An 18,449-nucleotide genomic window follows, 5' to 3' on the forward strand; every position below is an offset into this window, starting at 1 on the left:
CAGAGGAGGGCAACAAGACTGGTGAGGGGCTTGGAACACAAGCCCTATGAGGAACGTCTGAGGGAACTGGGGTTGTTTAGCCTGGAGAAAAGGAGACTCAGAGTGACCTTATCACTCTCTACAACTTCTTGAAAGGTGGTTGTAGTGAGGTGGGGGTTGGTCTCTTTTTCCAGACAACAACTGGCAGAACAAGAGGACACAGTCTTAAGTTGCGCCAAGGAAAATATAGGTTGGATATTAGGAAAAAGTTTTTTACAGAAAGAGTGATAAAATATTGGAATGGTCTACCCGGGGAGGTGGTGGAATCACCATCCCTGGACATGTTTAAAAAGAGATTGGATGTGGCACTCAGTGCCATGGTTTAGTTTAGTTGAGGTGTTGGGACATAGGTTGGACTCAATGATCTTGAAGGTCTCTTCCAACCTGGTGATTCTGTGATTCTGTGAAGATGTTTTTAAGGAAGACCTCAGTGCTTCATACTAAGAATTCCTTCGGGCACTAAACCTTCCTCGTATCTGGGTGAATCATGACTGACTTTCTTTCTTCAAAGCTTCTAGTCTTTGTAGCAATGCATTTCCAAACACCTCTCGATATGCAGGGCTGAGAGAGTCCAACAAGGAGTAGACAGTTTCATGGTATGGAGTTTGCAGTCTGTCATCAGTCTGATCAAAATCATAAGCCACTACCTGCAACAAAGAATTGGGTGGTTAACTTTCTGTGGTGATAATAACCTTGGCACATATAGCACAACATTTAACTTTGCCAGTCAGGGTAGTACAGTAACAAGAGAACAAAAGATACTGGCTTTAAATCAGTCTCTGCTTTCTACTACAGAGCGTATTGGTTATACAGTATTTAAGACAATTTCAAATACCTTTTGTACAAAACTCAGAATATTGGTAAAATACTTCATTATGATCTTTGAAAAAAAGTCTCACAACTATATGTCTGCACAAAAATTACAAATGGTGAAAAAAGGAATTGCATAGATGCTCTATTATTTTTGGGTGCCTGAGAAACCCAAAGACTGACATGGCTGTAACAAATTGCTGATTCAGTCTTCATCATTTTATGTCTTAAATAAATTCCTGTTTTTTCATGAACTTCCCTTCTTGCTTTGTTGAAAGTAACTAGTTCAAGTTCCCTTTTCCAGAAGAAAACATGTATATCAGGCTTTCATAAAATTACAACAGGAATATGTATGGTTGTCACCGAAGTATTTTCCTAGGCACTTTTTCAATATGTTAATCGTTCAAAACAAAGAAGTTTATGAAATTATAAATAAATTAGTTTACCCTGAGTCCTGCTTCAGTGAGCTCCAGACAGTATCTGTTCCTTTCCCTGGTTTCCACATTGATATATGCCACATCCTCTGCACAGGGAAGGGTTTTTGACACATACATGTTGCTGACAGCAAACAAAACATCATTTACAACAGCTTCGGCTTCTAGTCTCATATCTTTCACGTCTGTTCCTTCGAAGTCTCTATAATCAGAATCCTCTTCAAACCCTGTGTTATTGGGCAGCTCCATAGGATTGCAGTCAGTCTCCATTCTGCATACAGAAATATTTATTTTAGATTTATTATACCACTACACTCAGTATATATTAACACCATAAAACACAAGCTCTATTTTGAGCAGACATATTTAACATTGTCAAAAAAAACCCCAAAAACCAACCTATGAGACCCAGTGACTTCCATAACTCATAAAATGACAGTCTAGAGAACTCAAACCCAAGATATTCAGAACAAACACTGAAGATTACATGAATATTTAGAAGCAGTATCAGTATCACTGAAGCTAGTTTCTCTTAGGCAAGTTAACTCACGCTCTGTTGTATAAGACTGTTACGATTCAGCAGTCATTAATTCTACCCTTTGCTGATCCAGAATGCAGGAGGAAGACAAATCATGCCTGGAAAAACTGAAATCAATAGCTGCAGAAAACAAAAACCTACTATTGGTGGATTTAAGGAAGACTTAGAAGTCTGTAAACTAAATGGGTTATCAGAGAATTCAAGGCATTAACGGCAGGTGTTAGTATAGTCACTACAGAATTAAGCTCCTGCTCATCCTTTACGCACAACTGCCGATGCATTTCAGAGACACAGGCTGCTGGTCTTTGTGAGAAACTGGTACCAAAACGGGACAGGCCCAGCGAAGTTATCTTCGGCAGTGGCCCCGCGGGCACCAGCGTTGCCAGGAGGCCTCCGCTGACACCCGGAGAACCTGCCCGAGGCAGCAGGGAAAGCCAAGCCCCTTGGGACACTGCCCCAGAGCTCTGGTAGCTGAGCACTGCTGCCAGGAGGATATGGGGGCTGCCAATCACCGATTCGCAACACGCGGGACATTCACTCCACGAGATCCACCGCTGCCTGCCAAATCCCACCTCCGACCTACAAACGAATTCGGAAGAACCTGAGGGCACCAGGGGAGCTGGATACCGAGCTGCGCAGCCTCCCGCTCTCCCGGACCGCGCTCCCGGAGCGCACCCACCAGCGCCGGCGGGCGGCCGAGGCCCCGCCGCCCGACCCCGCACAGCTCCGGAGGCGCCTGCCGCACCGCCCCGCCCCGCTCGGCTCGGCTCGGCTCGGCTCGGGGACAGCGCCCGCCCCGCCGCCTCCCGGGCCGCTCCCCGGAGAGGCGGCCCCGGCGCCACCGGCTGCGCGACGCTTTCCGGCCGGTCCGCCCCCTCCCGCGGCCGCTTCCGCCCCCGCCTCCTCCGCTCGGCGACGCCACTTCCCTCACGTCACGGTGCCGGTGGTCGGCAGGGGGGTGCCGGGAGGAAGGAGACAAACGGCCGCGATCGGCCCGGCCGCCCTCGCCGGCGGCGCAGAGCTGACGGGGAGGGGCTGCCCGCCGCACCCCGGCCCCTTCCCCGTGCGGCGCGGCTGCGGCGGCTCCTCCGCGGCCGCCGAGAAGATGGCGGCGGTGTCCGAGTGAGGATGGAGCTGCCTGTCAGCGCCCGTTCGCCCTAGGGCGGGCAGTGCCGCCCCGCCGGGGCGTGAGGGGCGGCGGCGGTGCCGCCCGGCAGCGGGGAGACCCCGCGGTAGCCCGCGCCGAGGGGCGAGGCTTGGTCTGGCGGCTCCCACTCAGCTCCCCGGCGCCTCCGCTCTCCGCCCGCCGTCCGGCCCCGTCCCGCCGCCCGGCCTCGCGGCCCCCGGCGTGCAGCCGCCATGCCGTGGCCTTTCTCGGAGTCCATCAAGAAGAGAGCCTGCAGGTACCTGCTGCAGAGGTACTTGGGCCACTTCTTGCAGGAGAAGCTCAGCCTGGAACAGCTCAGCCTGGATCTCTACCAGGGAACCGGCTCCTTGACGCAGGTCCCTCTGGATAAGTGGGTAAGAGACACTGGCGCTTCACCCCCTCGGCTCCTGCTGCGTCTGAGGGACCAGCTGATTCTCTGCCCCCGGCTGCCACCCACTTTGTTTTCAATACCCAGCCTCCTTTATGTAAAAAGTTATAGCCAGAATTAGCATTTAATCCAGAGAACTGTTGTCTGATATGCTAGCACTTAAGGAAAAAAAAATCTGGGCATTAATGACAGATATGTTTTTCTATCCACACGTCGATTGCATAATTTTTAATTATGAGAAAGGAAGCAAAAACTGGAAGAAGGCAATAGCTGCTGCTACTTTAGGGAGAATAAGCTAGTATAGCCCTAACTAGTAGAAACTGCTGTACTTACTGACTGCTATAGATGGTGAAAACAAAGTAATCCCTGTGGTATCTATGCTTTGTCTTCGTCTCGGGGACATCTTGGTTCTTACTGATAGTGTTATGCTGAGCATAGTCTGTGTAGATCTGTAAAGATTGTCCCTTAGTTTTGTAGTTGTGAAAGTACTTGTTGACATTTAGAAAGCTGATTTTAGCTGGAGTTAGCTGGAGTCACTCTTTGAACAAGCTGAGGCATTTTTCTTTCTAGTCCTGGCATGTATGTTTTTTTATATGTATGTGTCTATACCTAGATATGTATACTTTTAGCCTACTGTAGAGACAGACCTTTGGATTACCGCGTTTGTAATCTTTTGGAAAGGTTTTTGGTTTAATTGCCAGTGTTACTGAATTCTACCTGTCATTCAAGTGTCTGTCATGAGGACCTTTAAGCATTGCAGTGAATCAGTCACTGACTTCCAGGGTAGCGTAGATGATGAGCTAGGTCCTTTGCTTTAATGTTTTCCAAAACACGTTTTTACTAGGGTATGTACTGGTATTAGGTCACACTGGTTACATTTTAAAATACTTGTGAATATATGATGTTTTCAAGGAATGCTTTTCCACCTGTTTGCGTGAAAATACATTTGAAAGTGGTAGGGCACAGACGTTTGCAGAAATGCTCAGTGTTACCAGTGTTTGAGTGTGGACTTTTTTTGTTGTTTGCTTGTTTGTTTCCATCTTTTCTTTTCTAGCTATGTCTGCCGCTTGTTTTCTATGGCAGGCTTGCAGTGAGGCTGCCTCTCTTTAATTGAATTGTTATGCCCTCTAGTGGGTATCGAGCGCTCTTTGCGAATCAAAGGCATATTATTTAAAATGTAAATACTTTGTAACGAAGCAGTTACGGGCCAGTACTAAACGCAGTGTTCATAACGTATACACAGTGATTAAATGGATATACAGTAATGCTTAGGTGATCTTCCCCATTTGTGGATCAGCATTTTTGTGTTCCACTTGTAAACAATGACATGTTTGAGGTTCTCTGCACGTGACTCTCATGTATGACAGATTGCAAAAGCAGATGTCGCGGAAGTCCTACAGCTCTTTTTTCCCCCTAGTCATGGTAACCTTGTTCGCAGTGAATCACTGGCGTGATTGCGTTTTTACATGGTATCCGTTTTTGTGGATACTTCTGTTCATCTCAGCACTGTAGATACTTTAGACAACATTGTATGAATTTATAGACTGTAGAGATACGTTGGAATTTCTAGGGCTATTAATGTAAAGCCTTTGTCTTTTGGGGCCTAGGCTGTTTAGAAGAATCAGAATGTAATGCGTGATGTTTGTGGTTGAATTTTAGTATACATTAAATAGTACTTTTGTGAACTGTTGGTCAATAATGTGGAAACAAGTCCTGATATGAAGGCTGTGCTTCAGTTTTAAAATTTCCCTTGGAATGCTCTAATTACTTCCTTCTAGGAACAGCTGGCCTGTTCATGAAGCAATTTAGCTCAAGAGTACTTCAATTTCTTTGCTTTTAGATAGTAAATTTCTATTTTAAAATAACAAGTAGTGTTCTAAAATACATTTATTTTTTATCACCATGCATGTGGGTAGCGAAAAGACATCTGAGTCAGATTTATTCAAAATATGGTAGCTAGATTACTTCCTGCTATAGCAAATAAATTTGTAAATTTGTTCCTGTAATTTAAATGAACCTGTGGTATTTTAAAATACAGTTTTCATCTCTAATAATTATTTTTACCTTACCTTATGCCACTGCCACATGTATAGTTCTTAAATATAAGTTCAAATATGTTTGAGCCTTTATATTTTTTATTTTATATCATTTTAAAGGCACTGAAATTTAGTTGATTATTTGATTCCTAAATAATTTCCTGATAGGACTGCTCAGGTTCTGTTTCTTTAAATTTTATGTCTTTTTGCGCTGCTTGAGTGGACTTTGGAACAGAAACTAAAAAAGCTGAACATGCAAGGCAAACAAAATTCTAAAAGCAAAGGTGTTAAGAGCCATAAGGAGAGCAACAAGTTAATATGATGGGAAAGTTGCACCTGGAGACATATGAATGATAAATGTAATTTTCTAAAAACTTTCTTTCTTTATTTTAAAATTATTCTATATAATGGGAACAGCATTTTAAAAACAATTAAAATGGAAAACAATGTTTAAGTACTTTTTTCCCAAAACTTATGATGTTGAATTTATGCATTTTCTCAGGAAAAATCAGTGGCCTTGTTCAACACAGGAAGGTAAAAGCACACTTTTTCTTGCCAGTTGAATATGATGTCCTATTATTACAACCACAGTCTTTAGCTGGGTCTTGTTTATATTGGAGAATTGCATTCACTGAATTTGGCATGTGAGTAAGATTGGGTTTTGTTTTATTAAAGTAGCCTAGGTACTTCTTGTCTAAAAAATTCAGTTTTAACTACTTTTTAGAATCAAAGCACAGGCAGGAACTCACTTTTTTTTAGCATAAATGCAAAGAATATATTTCATCTGCATAGATTGTAATGAGACCTATATGGAGCAAAAAGAGACTATTTTTTGAGGATTGTGGAAAACTTAAAAATCCTGAGTTACTACATTAGAGCTGGTATGATACTTTGGACAACTTGGTTGTAGCATTGTTTATAATGCACTGTAAAGATATGATTTAGAAATGGCAAGTATGTTACTCAGCAAGAGATGATTGTTTGGGTCTGTTGTTCCAGTGTCACAGAGAAATCAGAATTGAGCATTATATTGAAATTACATGCTATGAAATACTCCTATCACAGAAACTAGGTACTTTTTGTGCTTTTACTGTCAGACTGTTTTCAGTTTTCTTCAAGTACTGCCAAAAATGGAACAGATTAACTTTTGCTTGTACTGTAGTATTTGTAAGAGTTAGTCAGCAGACTTTTTTTTGTATAGTGCAAAAATACAGATTATACAGCTACTACCGAGCAATCTGTGTTATTCTGAAAGCTAGGCAATGTGAAACTGCAATGGAACTGAAATATTTGAAAATGTCCCTTTTTTGGTCTCAATACAAATAAGTTTCTAGTAGCCTCAAAGTGTTTTATTTGTTAGATGCAAAATTATTGATGTGATTGAAAAAAAAATATGATTTTTAATTTTATTTTATTTTCTTCTAGTGTCTTAATGAGATCCTGGAGTCTGCTGATGCACCTCTGGAAGTCACAGATGGATTTATCCAGTCAATTTCTTTATCTGTTCCATGGGGGTCATTGCTGCAGGATAACTGTGCATTAGAAGTAAAAGGATTAGAGATGGTCTTCCGGCCAAGACCAAGGCTTGGTAGGCTTGTTTTTTGATTTTAGAAAAGGAGATTCTTTAGAGCTTTTCAGAGCCAAAAGTCTACCCTCATTTTATTCCATTCTTAGCCTTATTTAAAATATCATTTAATTTAATCTCAACATACACTAATGATTGAGAATTAGTAAAAGAAACTGTCAGGTGTTTTTCAGTTGGTTGTCAGCTCAATTAGTTGTTGCTCTGTTACATAACTTAAAATGCTTATGATGTTCCTACTGTTGTATGTCTTCCAAGCTGTTTCAGACCTATAGAAATGGAAATGTAGGAGGGAGTTTTTGTCAGCTTGTGGTTTTGGGTGTTGTTTGTGCAGTGCTGTGAGACAGTGTTGGTAGCTGGCTGTTGGGTGGCAGCAGGTCAGCACCATAGTGTAAGATTGGGATTGGGGGATTACGGGAGGTTCTGGCTTTCTTTGGCTACTTTAGGCTAAAAGATGCATCTTCTTGTATATTTGGGGAACAACAAATGCAATTTAATTGCTATCACAGTCTGAAATAATGACTTTTAAGTACTCTAAATACTTACTACCTTTGATTGCAATGCTGAGAAGGTTGTCTGAATTCTTCTAGCTGTATCCAGATATGTGTTACTGATCTAGTTTAGATTGTCCTGGTGATAAATTTTTACTGGTTATCAAACTCCTATAAATTTTGTGGAATACCTAGTGCATTTTTAATTGTGAAAATTGTTTGGCTATCTGAAGGATTTTAGTTTGGTTTCCTTCATGTAGTGTAGAGAAGACTGAAGAAAACATTTTTTTAAACATATCATAAAGAAGGAAAAAGAATGCATAAAACCTATTTCTTATCTTTTGCAAGTTACCTTAAATCGCCTATTTGCTTACACATACTCTAGATTTCATCCTTAGTTGTTTGACTGGAATTAAGTGTTGCGCTATCTTACTTTCTGATGTAATATTGTTGCTTTGAAGGAATGATAGTATTAGGAGGAAACTTTTATTTCTTCACTTACATCCAATTAGTTGTTTTGGATGCACAGTGCTTTATAACAGAACAAATAATGTAGAAAAAGCCCCACGGTGCTGGTTTTATCACACATCTATAGCCACACAGATGTTTCCAGACCTGAGTGCTTAATTGAAATGTTTTGCCTGTTTAACACGTTGGTACTTACGCTAGTTTTATTTTTGTCTGCCTATGCTGGAGTGTGATAGATGAGTTTGATTAACTTTTCTAATCCATAGTTTTATAGTAGTTGCTCACAATAGCATTAGCTGATCGGACTGCACTGTCAATTAAGTTAATGTGGCTGATGAAAAACTTGTTCAGCTTAATACCTGCTGTGCTCTTGGATTTTATTATGTTTTAGTCACTATGTCAGGTCTGTGTTAGGCATTTAAAACATGTTTTAATATGCCAATATAACATCTTAAACCTTGCTAAGTGTTTCTCCATGTAGGATATGTTTCAAGAGGAGTAAGAAACCTTGAAATAATTCTTAAAAATAGGACTTATTTCATTTTGCCAATTATGCCTGTAAAAGCATACTGATACAGTAAAAGAACTCCAGAAATTATTTAATTGCTTAAATTACTTAAACCACTGCTGAAAATTGATTACACTGTTGATTACCTGATTTCATCTTGTTTATACTGAGTTTTCAAATACCAGAATCTTACCAATGCAGTCTAAATAGATTAAATTAATTTTAAAGTAGGAAAGTCTATAGTTAGAGATTGTAACTAAATTTAAGTATGACTTCTTACTAACCTGTTGAAACTCTTTTCTGGGTGTGACAAATGTATTGCTCTATTTTGTCTTTATAGTTTCCTAATGTTCATAGTTAAATTTATTAAGACTTATTTTACTCCACAGCATCTGGTTCTGAGCCTATGTATTGGTCAAGTTTTATGACCAGTAGTATGCAACTTGCAAAAGAGTGTCTTAGCCAAAAATTGACAGATGAACAAGGAGAAGGGTCCCAGCCTTTTGAAGGACTTGAGAAGTTTGCGGAAACTATAGAAACAGGTATGAATCAATTATTGAGATCTGAATTAACATCTTAGATTAAATTGTTTTGTTGTGCCTGTTTTACAAAATGGCATCTCAACTGCCGTAACGTATCTAACAAATTTTCATTTGTTAACATTGCTTGTAAAATTTGAAGAGGAAGGCAGGATGATTGATCTTCCTCTTGAAGTGGGAGAAAAAAGTCCCATTTACTCACTAAAATATTTGTGTACTTCCTTCAGTGGACAGATTGAACTCTGTTTCAGGGCAAGTTGGTGTTTGTTTTCACCAGAATAAATCGAGCTAAATCTGTGCCTGAGGAATTGATGGCACGTCTTAGTTTTGGAGATGGCAGTGTAATTCATCAATAGCTAATGGTGATGCTGTTGAAGGAGAAATGGAGAAAGTTTTTTCAGATGATTTTATGCCAGGCTGACCTATTATGATGTATGCATCTCCATAATCATGGCATGTTGATAGAAGTACTTCAGAAACTGTTTTTGTTAGAGGTGGTTTTTCTAAATGGAAGAAACTAAGGGCTTATGACCATATTATGTGGTGGAGAACCTAATGCTGATGTGTCTGAGCTAAGAGAAATGTTTAAAGTCCCATCTAGAGACTGAATTACTCAGTCCAGGCAGTGTGTTGCTGCAGCAATGTTTGGTAGTTCAGACATAGTGCACAGTGAAGGTGTTACTTTCTTGGAGGATCATCCACATTGAGCTGTAGAAAAACTTGGTTTGAGCTGTTGCTCAAATATCTGAGCCTTAAAGACCAGTTGTATGCTATGGATGTGCATACTGGTAATTTAATAGGGGTTTATATTGTCTCTTGAAGTCTTGTCACCTTATTAAACTCAATTGATTATTTCCACTGAAATAAATACTGAGAACTTAAACAAAATGAAAGAGCATGTAATATGGTTACAAAAGTAATTGTTCAGTAACTTAACTGCCTACATTGTATTTTTTTGTTTTCTCTTTTAAGTTCTAAGAAGAGTGAAAGTTACCTTTTTAGATACTGTGTTGCGAATAGAACATGTGCCAGAAAACTCTAAAAGTGGAACTGCACTTGAAATCAGAGTTGAAAGGTAAAAGTTGGGGCGGTTTTTTTTTTTGGTTTTTTTTTGTTTTTTTTTACTCTGTGGATATTTTTCCTAAGGCACTTTTTTCCATTTCCTGTAAAACACTTTTACTCATGCACACATATTCGTAGTACACAGTTAGACACTAGCTCTTGAGCACCTCTTTCACAATGCCAGTGAGCATTTTGCTCACTCAGATTCCACTTAGTATGTTTATGCTAAAGTTATTTAACCATCAAATTAGAAGAGTTCTGTTTTTTTCCCAATATGTGTTTTTATAGACTTCTACAGTTAATGAGTAACATTTCTCAGATGTTCAACACCCAGTGTATATTGTTGGCCAATCAATCCATCTCTGCAATTTAGAAAAGGGAACTGGCCCTTTTGAGTAAGACGCTTTAAATCTTTTTAGAAGAAAAGGTACAGTCCTGAAAAAAACCCCAAAACCCTGAAAAATTTTAGGTCCTATGTGAGTTTTCGAAAGAGCCCATGTGAATTCTGTAATTGCTTTGAACCTGAATACTGTACATGTTCTTAGTGTAGATTATTTTCAACCTCTGGGAGAGTGTAATTGTACTTTCTTGCAAAGTATTGAGATCGGTATCAAATAAAACAAATGCTTACTGAGAATTGCTAATGAAATACATTTGGTTTTAAACATTTATAAGCTTCAGTTTACTGTGTTCTCTGGGGTATGTTCACATTGGAAGTGTGTCTCGGTTTTCCTGTGGTGTGCTGTAGAAAAGTTAAGATTTCCACCCATTCCCAGTGAGTGGTGGGTTTTCCTTTCATGACAGTGAACAGCACTGTAAATAGTATGAAGAGAGAGACCATGTACAAACCTAAAGGCTAAAAAGCCCAATAGAAGTAGCAATTTGCACGCACCCACTGTCTTTATTTCCTTTCTTTTGCCTCCCAGAACTATGTACTGTGATGAAACTGCAGATGAGTGCTCTGGAATTAATGTACATCAGCCCACGGCTTTTGCTCATAAATTACTGCAGCTCTCAGGTGTCTCTTTCTTCTGGGATGAATTTCCTGCATCGGCAAAGTCCTCCCCAGTGTGTTCAGCTACACAGCTGGTAAAAATAAATACATTTTATAAGGATGTAAACTGATGAAAGAATATACTGTTACACTAACATATTAGATTAATTCAGAAGGATACAGGAGTTGAACTTTTACTTTAGTCTGTGTTTGGTATGTTTTATGATCAGTTCCTGTTGATTGTGAGAAGGAGGAAGGAAATGGAGACTCTAGGACTAAATAAAATTTAGGATGTATTGTACTGGAATCTGGTTGCAACTTTAAGAATCAGAAATTTAAGAGCCCTGCAACTCACTGTTCTGTGGAAACTTGCTCTTCTGTTTTCAAAGGCCTAATGCTTCAGGTTCTATGTCCCTTGTTTTTTCACAGTTATCAATACATGTTTTTAATGCCATTATCAAATTTATAGCTTGTAAAATGATTGTGTGTTAGACTTATTTGAAATGCTTGTGTTTTGGGGTTTTTTCTTAAGAAGTGGGACACATTCTTACTCCTTTATCTGTAACTTTTAAAGGCAACTGAACCAAAGCTTTCACCTAGCTGGAATCCAAAAATCACTTATGAGCCACATCCACAATTAACAAGAAACTTGCCAGAAATTACTCCTTCTGACCCTGTACAGATCTGTAAGCTGATTGGTAGAATGGAGTTGAGCCTAACATTAAAGCAAAATGAAGTACTTCCTGGAGCTAAGGTAAGTTATGCTTTCCTGGTCTTTAACTAAATGAATAGTTCAGTAGAATTTTTATTTCTAGTACTTACACAGAAGGTGTAATATTCTCAAGGGAGCAGAATCGCCTTAGTTCTTATGTAGATTCTTTACGTTCTAAACAAATTAATTTGTCTAAAAAGACATCTTAATGGTAGCCGGATGAGTCAGTGGCACACTGAAATCTGGCAAATGAGAATTCCTGTATGTTAGAGAGAGACTGAATTTAATTGTTCAAAAAAAGAAGTAGGTGTGACACTTTGATGTGGTTTAGTGGGCATGCTAGTATTCTGTTAAAGGTTGGTCATGATGATCTTGGAAATCTTCTCCGACATTAATGATTCACTGATTCTGTTCTGTGAATTTATGTATTGGAGTTACTTCCAAGAAAGTTATTTTGTTTACGTAAAACTCCTGATGCTATTCATTTATTGTTTTTTCTTGTAGCACTATGACTGATTTGCCTACATATGTGTGGAATGTTAACTATTGGTTGATTAAAATCATTTTGGTTTTAAAAGAGTATAATTTACTACAACAATTTCAAGTAAACTGTAAATGAATAATTAGACTGCAGCATTGCAGCGTTATAAAACTCACACAAACATTTCTACTTTTAAAATTTTATATTGAAATCTATTGTAAATTAAATAAAAATGCCATATTTAAATGCTACTAGTAAAATGAATGTTTTATTTGACTTTACATAAAAATACAGGAAGCAAAGCAGTTGAAAATAAACCCCTATTTTTTCTAAAAAAGTGAATATGTAAGTAATGTTGTGTAGTAAATTCCCCTTGTCTCCAGTTTTTAAATTGGCTGTTGACCTGTCTTGTATAGTGTACCATATTTTAGAAAGTTTCTACTGCAGCAGAGAATGGATTTTTTTTATGTCTAGCAATTTCTAGTCAATCTTTAACTGTTCTTGTTTATTCAGTTAAGACGAGTCCTTGAAAAGTAAAATAACATGTTCCTTGGTGTGAAATAGAAAAACACTGGCAATTTCAAAAGTATAAACAGTGAATGCAATTAACAGCCTTACATTTACTGATACCCAAATGTTGCTGAAAATTTTTTGTTTTCATTTCATTAGATGTGTTTTAAAACAGCTGGAAGAAAAATGTCAAGGGCAGAGTTGGGAGTAATTTTTGTTCTATAAGAGATGTTCAATATAGTAGAATGCAGAGCAGTGATCTCTACAAGTTGAGCTTGAGTACAGGTAAAATGCTGTTGTTAGGTAAAATAACAGCAATGTCTGAACTAGTGAATGGATGTAGTACTATGTGACAAAATTGAAGAAGGGCCTGGGTTTTGATGTATCAGGACGGGTTCATGCTGATTCAATGGAACATAGATACAGTCTATTGTTATATTGCTTAGTCTACCTTTCTTCTTCTTTTTTTTCTGGAAACTGAATTATGTTACAATAGACCTTTAAAGCACGTAAACTACGAAGTACACTGTATAACTTCATGTCAGGTATACACATTTCAGTAACTTCATTTTCTTACAACTCATTCCAAAAGATGGAAAAATAGTAGGAAGCGGTATACAAAACTCAGTGATCCTTTTTTTTTCCCCACTTAGGTAAATATTTCCCTTAAGGTCTTTAGGAGCAAAGCAGCTGATAGCAGCAGCAGACCCTGTTCTCTAGGCCCTGCAGCAATGCCTTGCTGCCAACACCTTGCCACCAATGAGTAATAATCGTGAATGGACTGATGCCTGGGAGTATAGGATTCTCAATTGAAAAATAAATCTATATAAGTCGCTAAGATAATCTGAGTTCGATAAGCTGTTCGATCTCAACAGCTAAGTGACTCTTTGTTGTATACCATCTCAAATCAATTTGACTTCTATAAACATGCCACTCTTCAAGGAGAAATTATGTGAATTTATTTCTATGTATACTAAACAGAAGACCTTTATGGTTTTAAGGTCTATTTCAGAAGGTAGTGACTTGAATAACTGTGTGTTGGTGATTACTTTGGGACGTATTAAAAAAAAACAACAATTAGCAGATAAATGGGATTCTTGATCTTTTTTCTGTTATGAGATTGTGTATTTATTGTAAGCTAATGGTTAGTGACATGTCTGTTTTCATTCTGCCAAGTTTTAAGTTGGAAGAAACACAAAACTAAATTTCTAGTTGTTGTGTAGAAGATGAAGATACTGTTGGAATGACTCTATTCTTTCCAGCATAAAAATATATTATCCAAATAACTGATTAAACTTGTGTAAAGAAAAATTTCTTCAGCGGTCTTGACAATGTTATTTCTTTTACTTTTTAGTTGGATATAGATGGACAAATAGACTCTGTACATCTGTTGCTGTCACCAAGGCAGGTTCATCTTCTATTGGACATGGTAGCAGCTATTGCTGGACCAGGCAAGTGAATATTCTGTAAAAGTTAAATATGTATTACAAGAAACAAAAAAATAGACTTAGCAAGATAAAAGTTTCCTCAGTTTAAAAAAAATTGTGGTGGTACATTATTATGAGTTTTTATCTGATATTAGTTAAATGTTTTGTAGCTGCTGTGAATTAGGACTAGGGTCGATGTATTATTGTCTTCACTTGCAAATCGTACATCTAGTAATGAAAAAAAACCCCAACAAATAAGACTTGAGACATGACTGTATAATAGTACAAGAGATAAGGAAATTCTAGGTGGAGAAAATCAGGAGACAAAACCAATTCTGGTTATTGTAGCTTCTGTTTCACAAGAGGAACTTAGCTTCTCCGTTCTCTGTTTCAGTGACAGGCACAGAAAGTATAGAACAGACAGTAATTGAGTTTTTGTCTGTATTTATAAAGAATTAAGATTAGTGTTTCGACTACTGCAGTAGAAGTATGAGAGTGTTTTGGTTTGTTCCCCTCATCTATCTTGTGTAACAACACTTGTTAGGGTAGGTAATAGGTGCTTCTAATACTGATGTGTTCATTGTTTTGGACAACTGGAGAAGCAATGCATACAGTTTCCCTTGTGTGTCATCTTCAAACATGAAATTTTAATAATTCTTTAATAGTAAAACCTTTAAGAGATTGTGGCCTTAGTCCCTAAAGCTGACTCAGAAGAGAAATGTATGCATATTATATGCCAACACACCTCATATATAACCTTGAAATATTTTCATCAGACTTGAAGTTAACAAATGCTAGGGAGAGAGTAATCTGTTCTGAACAAGTAAAACCTTCAAACCAACAAAAGGCGCATACACATCTGATATATAACAGACATATGTAAATACAGATACATACATATACAACAATGAATAATTTTCAGATTAGTTTTTGAATTTTCTTAGGGATACTGTTAAGGAAATTACAGTAGGATTTCTGTCCTTTTTTTGAATCCAGAGAGTCTAAGCAGGATAGAATTGTCAAATAAAGATAGGAAGAACCGGCCAATGCAACAGGAGGATGAGTATCGGATTCAGATGGAGTTGAAACGTTATTTAAGGAAAGAGTCTTTATCTGCAGGAGCATCATCTGAACAAAGCTTCTATGAGACAGAGAGTGCCAGAACGCCTTCCAGTCGTGGCAAGTATAAAAGATGATGCAACATGGCAAAAAACCTGTTGTTAAGATTGTTTAAATTGATTGTTCATCTGGTAATCTTACTAACTTATGTATTAAAAAACTTTGACATAAAGTAATTATATGCCATTATATATTATATATATATATAATTGTAAAGTTCAGTAAAAAATTGACTAATTTAGGTATCAGGCTAGACTAGCTTCAGTAGTTCATTAAAACTGTTCAGTTTATGTTAATGTGCAACACACTAAAAACACATACAGTGTGACATCTTTTCAAATGCGTGGTTGAGGAAATTACATCTAAAATAATAGTTGTGTTTATCTGATATTTTTATGTGAATACTTTTTTGCTAATTAATTTTAATGTGAAAGTATGAACTTTGACTTGTCAAAAGGAGAATGTATGAATTTGCAGAAACTCAACTTGAATATGAAAATGAGATATTTAACTCTCTTATTATTCATGAGGTCTTTTACCTTTTTATTTTTATTTAAATCTCTCTCCATAGACACTACTAGTCTCATGTCAAGAAAACTTGGATCTTCTGTAAATCATGTATTTAGCTGGTTTTTCTGTCTAGCAGTTAGATTTCTGGACTTATGAATACATTTCTGTTAGAAGTAAAAGTATTTTTGAATTAGGAAATAACTCTTTACTATCTGTGCTTCTTATTAGAGGAAGAAGTTTTCTTCTCAATGGCTGAAATGGACATGTCTCACAGCCTTTCCTCCCTTCCACCTCTTGGAGATCCTCCAACCATGGATCTAGACTTGTCTTTAACCAGTACATACACAACTACACCAGCAGGATCTCCACTGAGCACTACAGTGGTATTGTATTTACTACATTTGAAATCTTCTAGAAATTAACACTTTTGTCTGAAACTGTTGCATAACTGCTGCTTTCTTTACAATGTGAGAAACTGTTGCAAAATTTGAGAGCAATTGAAATGTTTAGAGCTGATAGTATTCCTTTTCTGCTATGGAAATGGTATTGGAATTTTTCTCATTTATTTGGCTACTAAGCTAGGAGGTGTGTTTTCAAATGCCTTGAAACTTATATAGGATGTTTTATGATTTATTTTCTTTTTAGTTACTGCATGTTTGCCACCTGGTTTTCTTATAATATAGACTACACAGGCAATGACAGTAAAAAGTACAAAATTGTTGTATTACATTTTTCCTCAAACAACATAAAAACTATGGTGTTGTTATCACCATCTTTCTCAAATCTGTTGTGTACCTAATGTTTTCCTTAATGAAGACCATGAAGAATAGTTGTACTTTTTAGAAAGGTGCAAGGCAATATATGCTCATGGAGAGTGCACCTTTAGCTTTAAAAATGTGTGGGTGTAGATGCTCCTGGAATTAAAAAGCATAACCCAAAGTAAAACACATCTACATTGATAAGTTGAGCACTAATTCTCCATTAAATGGCATGCTATTGATTGTTTATGCATGTTAGAGTTTTTTGTTCATCTACCTCATTAATTATGTGATCAATGTCTAACAACTCTGCAAATTTAAGGTCATACATATTTTTTTTAGCTGCAGCCAACTTGGGGTGATTTTCTTGATCGTAATAAACAAGAGTTACAGCCTCCAAGAGGTTCTTTGCTAACAGCCAATATGGTTCACCAGACTTCCTTAAGAAGGACATGTAAGTAACAATAGATAGATAATTATGAAAATGAATTGTGCAGCAACTTGGTAAAAAGAAGTGAAAATCAAAAGTAAGATGATTTTATAAATGTGTTATTGCTGAAAAATTACGTGAACCTAATTTTGTATTTCAGCTATTCCATCCAGATCTGTTTCTGTGGATGAATCCAGACCTGAGCTACTTTTTAGACTGGCAGTTGGAACTTTCTCAGTGTCTGTACTTCATATTGACCCTTTACCCCCACCTGAAAGTTCACTGAACCTTAACCCATTGACACCAATGGCTCGGGATTTCTTTGCCCGAATAGAAAAGGCTGAGCCACTTAAGTTTTCAACAGAAGATTTTCTGTCCTTCCGAGAAGTATTTGCAGAAGCTTGTTCTCATGATCACCTTAGGTATAACTTTGCTTATTAATAAATATAATTAACAAAAATATATTTTAAGTAAATATGAATAAAGTAAGTTTATTTCCATAGGAATTGTGTCATTTAATATTTGAATTGCATTAGACTTCTTTATTAATTTCAAAGTAATCTTGAATTTTGACATCTGTTGTCCAAGACTTCTTTTTTTTTTTTTTTAATTAAAACAGAAGAAAAGAGAATAAACATTAAAATCACCTAGCTTTTTAATAAATGAATTAAATTAGGTACAGTTTCTACAAGTCTAGAGAGTCAAGAATCATTAAGTAAATTATTTCTTTAGAAATAGCTGTGTTTTACAGGACTGTTTTTATTCCAGTATAGTGATTACTGCTTGAAGTAGCTTAGGGCTTTACTTAGTGCAAAATATGATATCAGTAGGGATAAAGCTTAAGTGTGAACAAGATAATAAAGTCAGGCAACAGTCTTTTTTTGAAGAAGTTTTTACCATCCCAGTACAGTGTGTGAAGTAAAATATTTAAGGGTGTATTTTTTACCTTATGTATGTAATTTAGACTTTGTGAGATATTTGACTTTCTCATTGTCTAAGGATGTTAGTTTTATGTGAATTGCACCTCAGGTTAGATGTCTAAAATGTCCTTTAGCAATATCCTTATGCTGACCATTGTTGAATGTGTAACATGAACTCCATTGTCCTCGTTGCTAAATCTGTTATAATTAGATATTTTCATATTTTTTGAGAGATTCTGGTGGTTTTAATGATGTTAAAAGGATTGTAGTGATCCTTTTTGGGCATATTTAAATCTTGACTTTTCATCATTGTTATTATTTTATGCTACTTTTAATAACTCATAATTTTAATAATTCAGGTTTATAGGTACTGGCATTAAAGTGTCTTATGAGCAAAGACAAAGAACTGCCTCTCGAAGTTTTAGTACTGACTTATCCATTGGAGATATGGAGTTCCTTGAATGCCTTTTTTCTACTGACTCTCATTCCATGCAGCCTCACTATACAGAGGTATGTAAAAAGTAAAGGAAGTTCCATAAAAAAGCA

At 37.3% G+C, this 18,449-nt stretch overlaps 2 protein-coding genes across 13 annotated transcripts in view; one reads left to right on the forward strand and one right to left on the reverse strand.

The window, feature by feature from the left end:
• Nucleotides 1-204: 204 nt before the first annotated feature.
• On the reverse strand, nucleotides 205-3,349 carry GSKIP (GSK3B interacting protein). 10 transcript variants are annotated; one of them, XM_085061442.1, is made up of 4 exons: nucleotides 2,501-2,634; nucleotides 1,834-1,941; nucleotides 1,296-1,554; nucleotides 205-686 (listed from the first exon to the last, which is right to left on the reverse strand). In XM_085061442.1, the coding sequence occupies exons 3-4, from the start codon at nucleotides 1,551-1,553 to the stop codon at nucleotides 525-527; spliced, it is 420 nt and encodes a 139-aa protein (XP_084917568.1). In that variant the 5' UTR covers nucleotide 1,554; nucleotides 1,834-1,941; nucleotides 2,501-2,634; the 3' UTR covers nucleotides 205-524. The 10 variants fall into 10 exon arrangements, with proteins under 10 accessions (XP_084917568.1, XP_084917566.1, XP_084917569.1 ...); XM_085061440.1 differs by lacking the exon at nucleotides 2,501-2,634 and adding an exon at nucleotides 2,334-2,465; XM_085061443.1 differs by lacking the exon at nucleotides 2,501-2,634 and adding an exon at nucleotides 2,423-2,441.
• ATG2B (autophagy related 2B) overlaps nucleotides 2,791-18,449 on the forward strand; it is a 44,735-nt gene continuing 29,076 nt past the window's right edge. For all 3 annotated transcript variants that reach the window (XM_085061436.1, XM_085061438.1, XM_085061437.1), the window contains exons 1-12: nucleotides 2,791-3,342; nucleotides 6,818-6,980; nucleotides 8,831-8,983; nucleotides 9,953-10,055; nucleotides 10,969-11,131; nucleotides 11,611-11,790; nucleotides 14,094-14,194; nucleotides 15,167-15,345; nucleotides 16,024-16,178; nucleotides 16,896-17,007; nucleotides 17,144-17,405; nucleotides 18,263-18,413. In XM_085061436.1, the coding sequence (XP_084917562.1) occupies nucleotides 3,181-3,342; nucleotides 6,818-6,980; nucleotides 8,831-8,983; nucleotides 9,953-10,055; nucleotides 10,969-11,131; nucleotides 11,611-11,790; nucleotides 14,094-14,194; nucleotides 15,167-15,345; nucleotides 16,024-16,178; nucleotides 16,896-17,007; nucleotides 17,144-17,405; nucleotides 18,263-18,413 (1,884 nt within the window). In that variant the 5' untranslated portion in view covers nucleotides 2,791-3,180. The remainder of the gene's footprint in view (nucleotides 3,343-6,817; nucleotides 6,981-8,830; nucleotides 8,984-9,952; nucleotides 10,056-10,968; nucleotides 11,132-11,610; nucleotides 11,791-14,093; nucleotides 14,195-15,166; nucleotides 15,346-16,023; nucleotides 16,179-16,895; nucleotides 17,008-17,143; nucleotides 17,406-18,262; nucleotides 18,414-18,449) is intronic.

This window comes from Lichenostomus cassidix, chromosome 5 (assembly GCF_008360975.1).
Source record: "Lichenostomus cassidix isolate B80296 chromosome 5, HeHo_3.0, whole genome shotgun sequence".
In the NCBI taxonomy this organism is placed as follows: Eukaryota; Metazoa; Chordata; class Aves; order Passeriformes; family Meliphagidae; genus Lichenostomus; species Lichenostomus cassidix.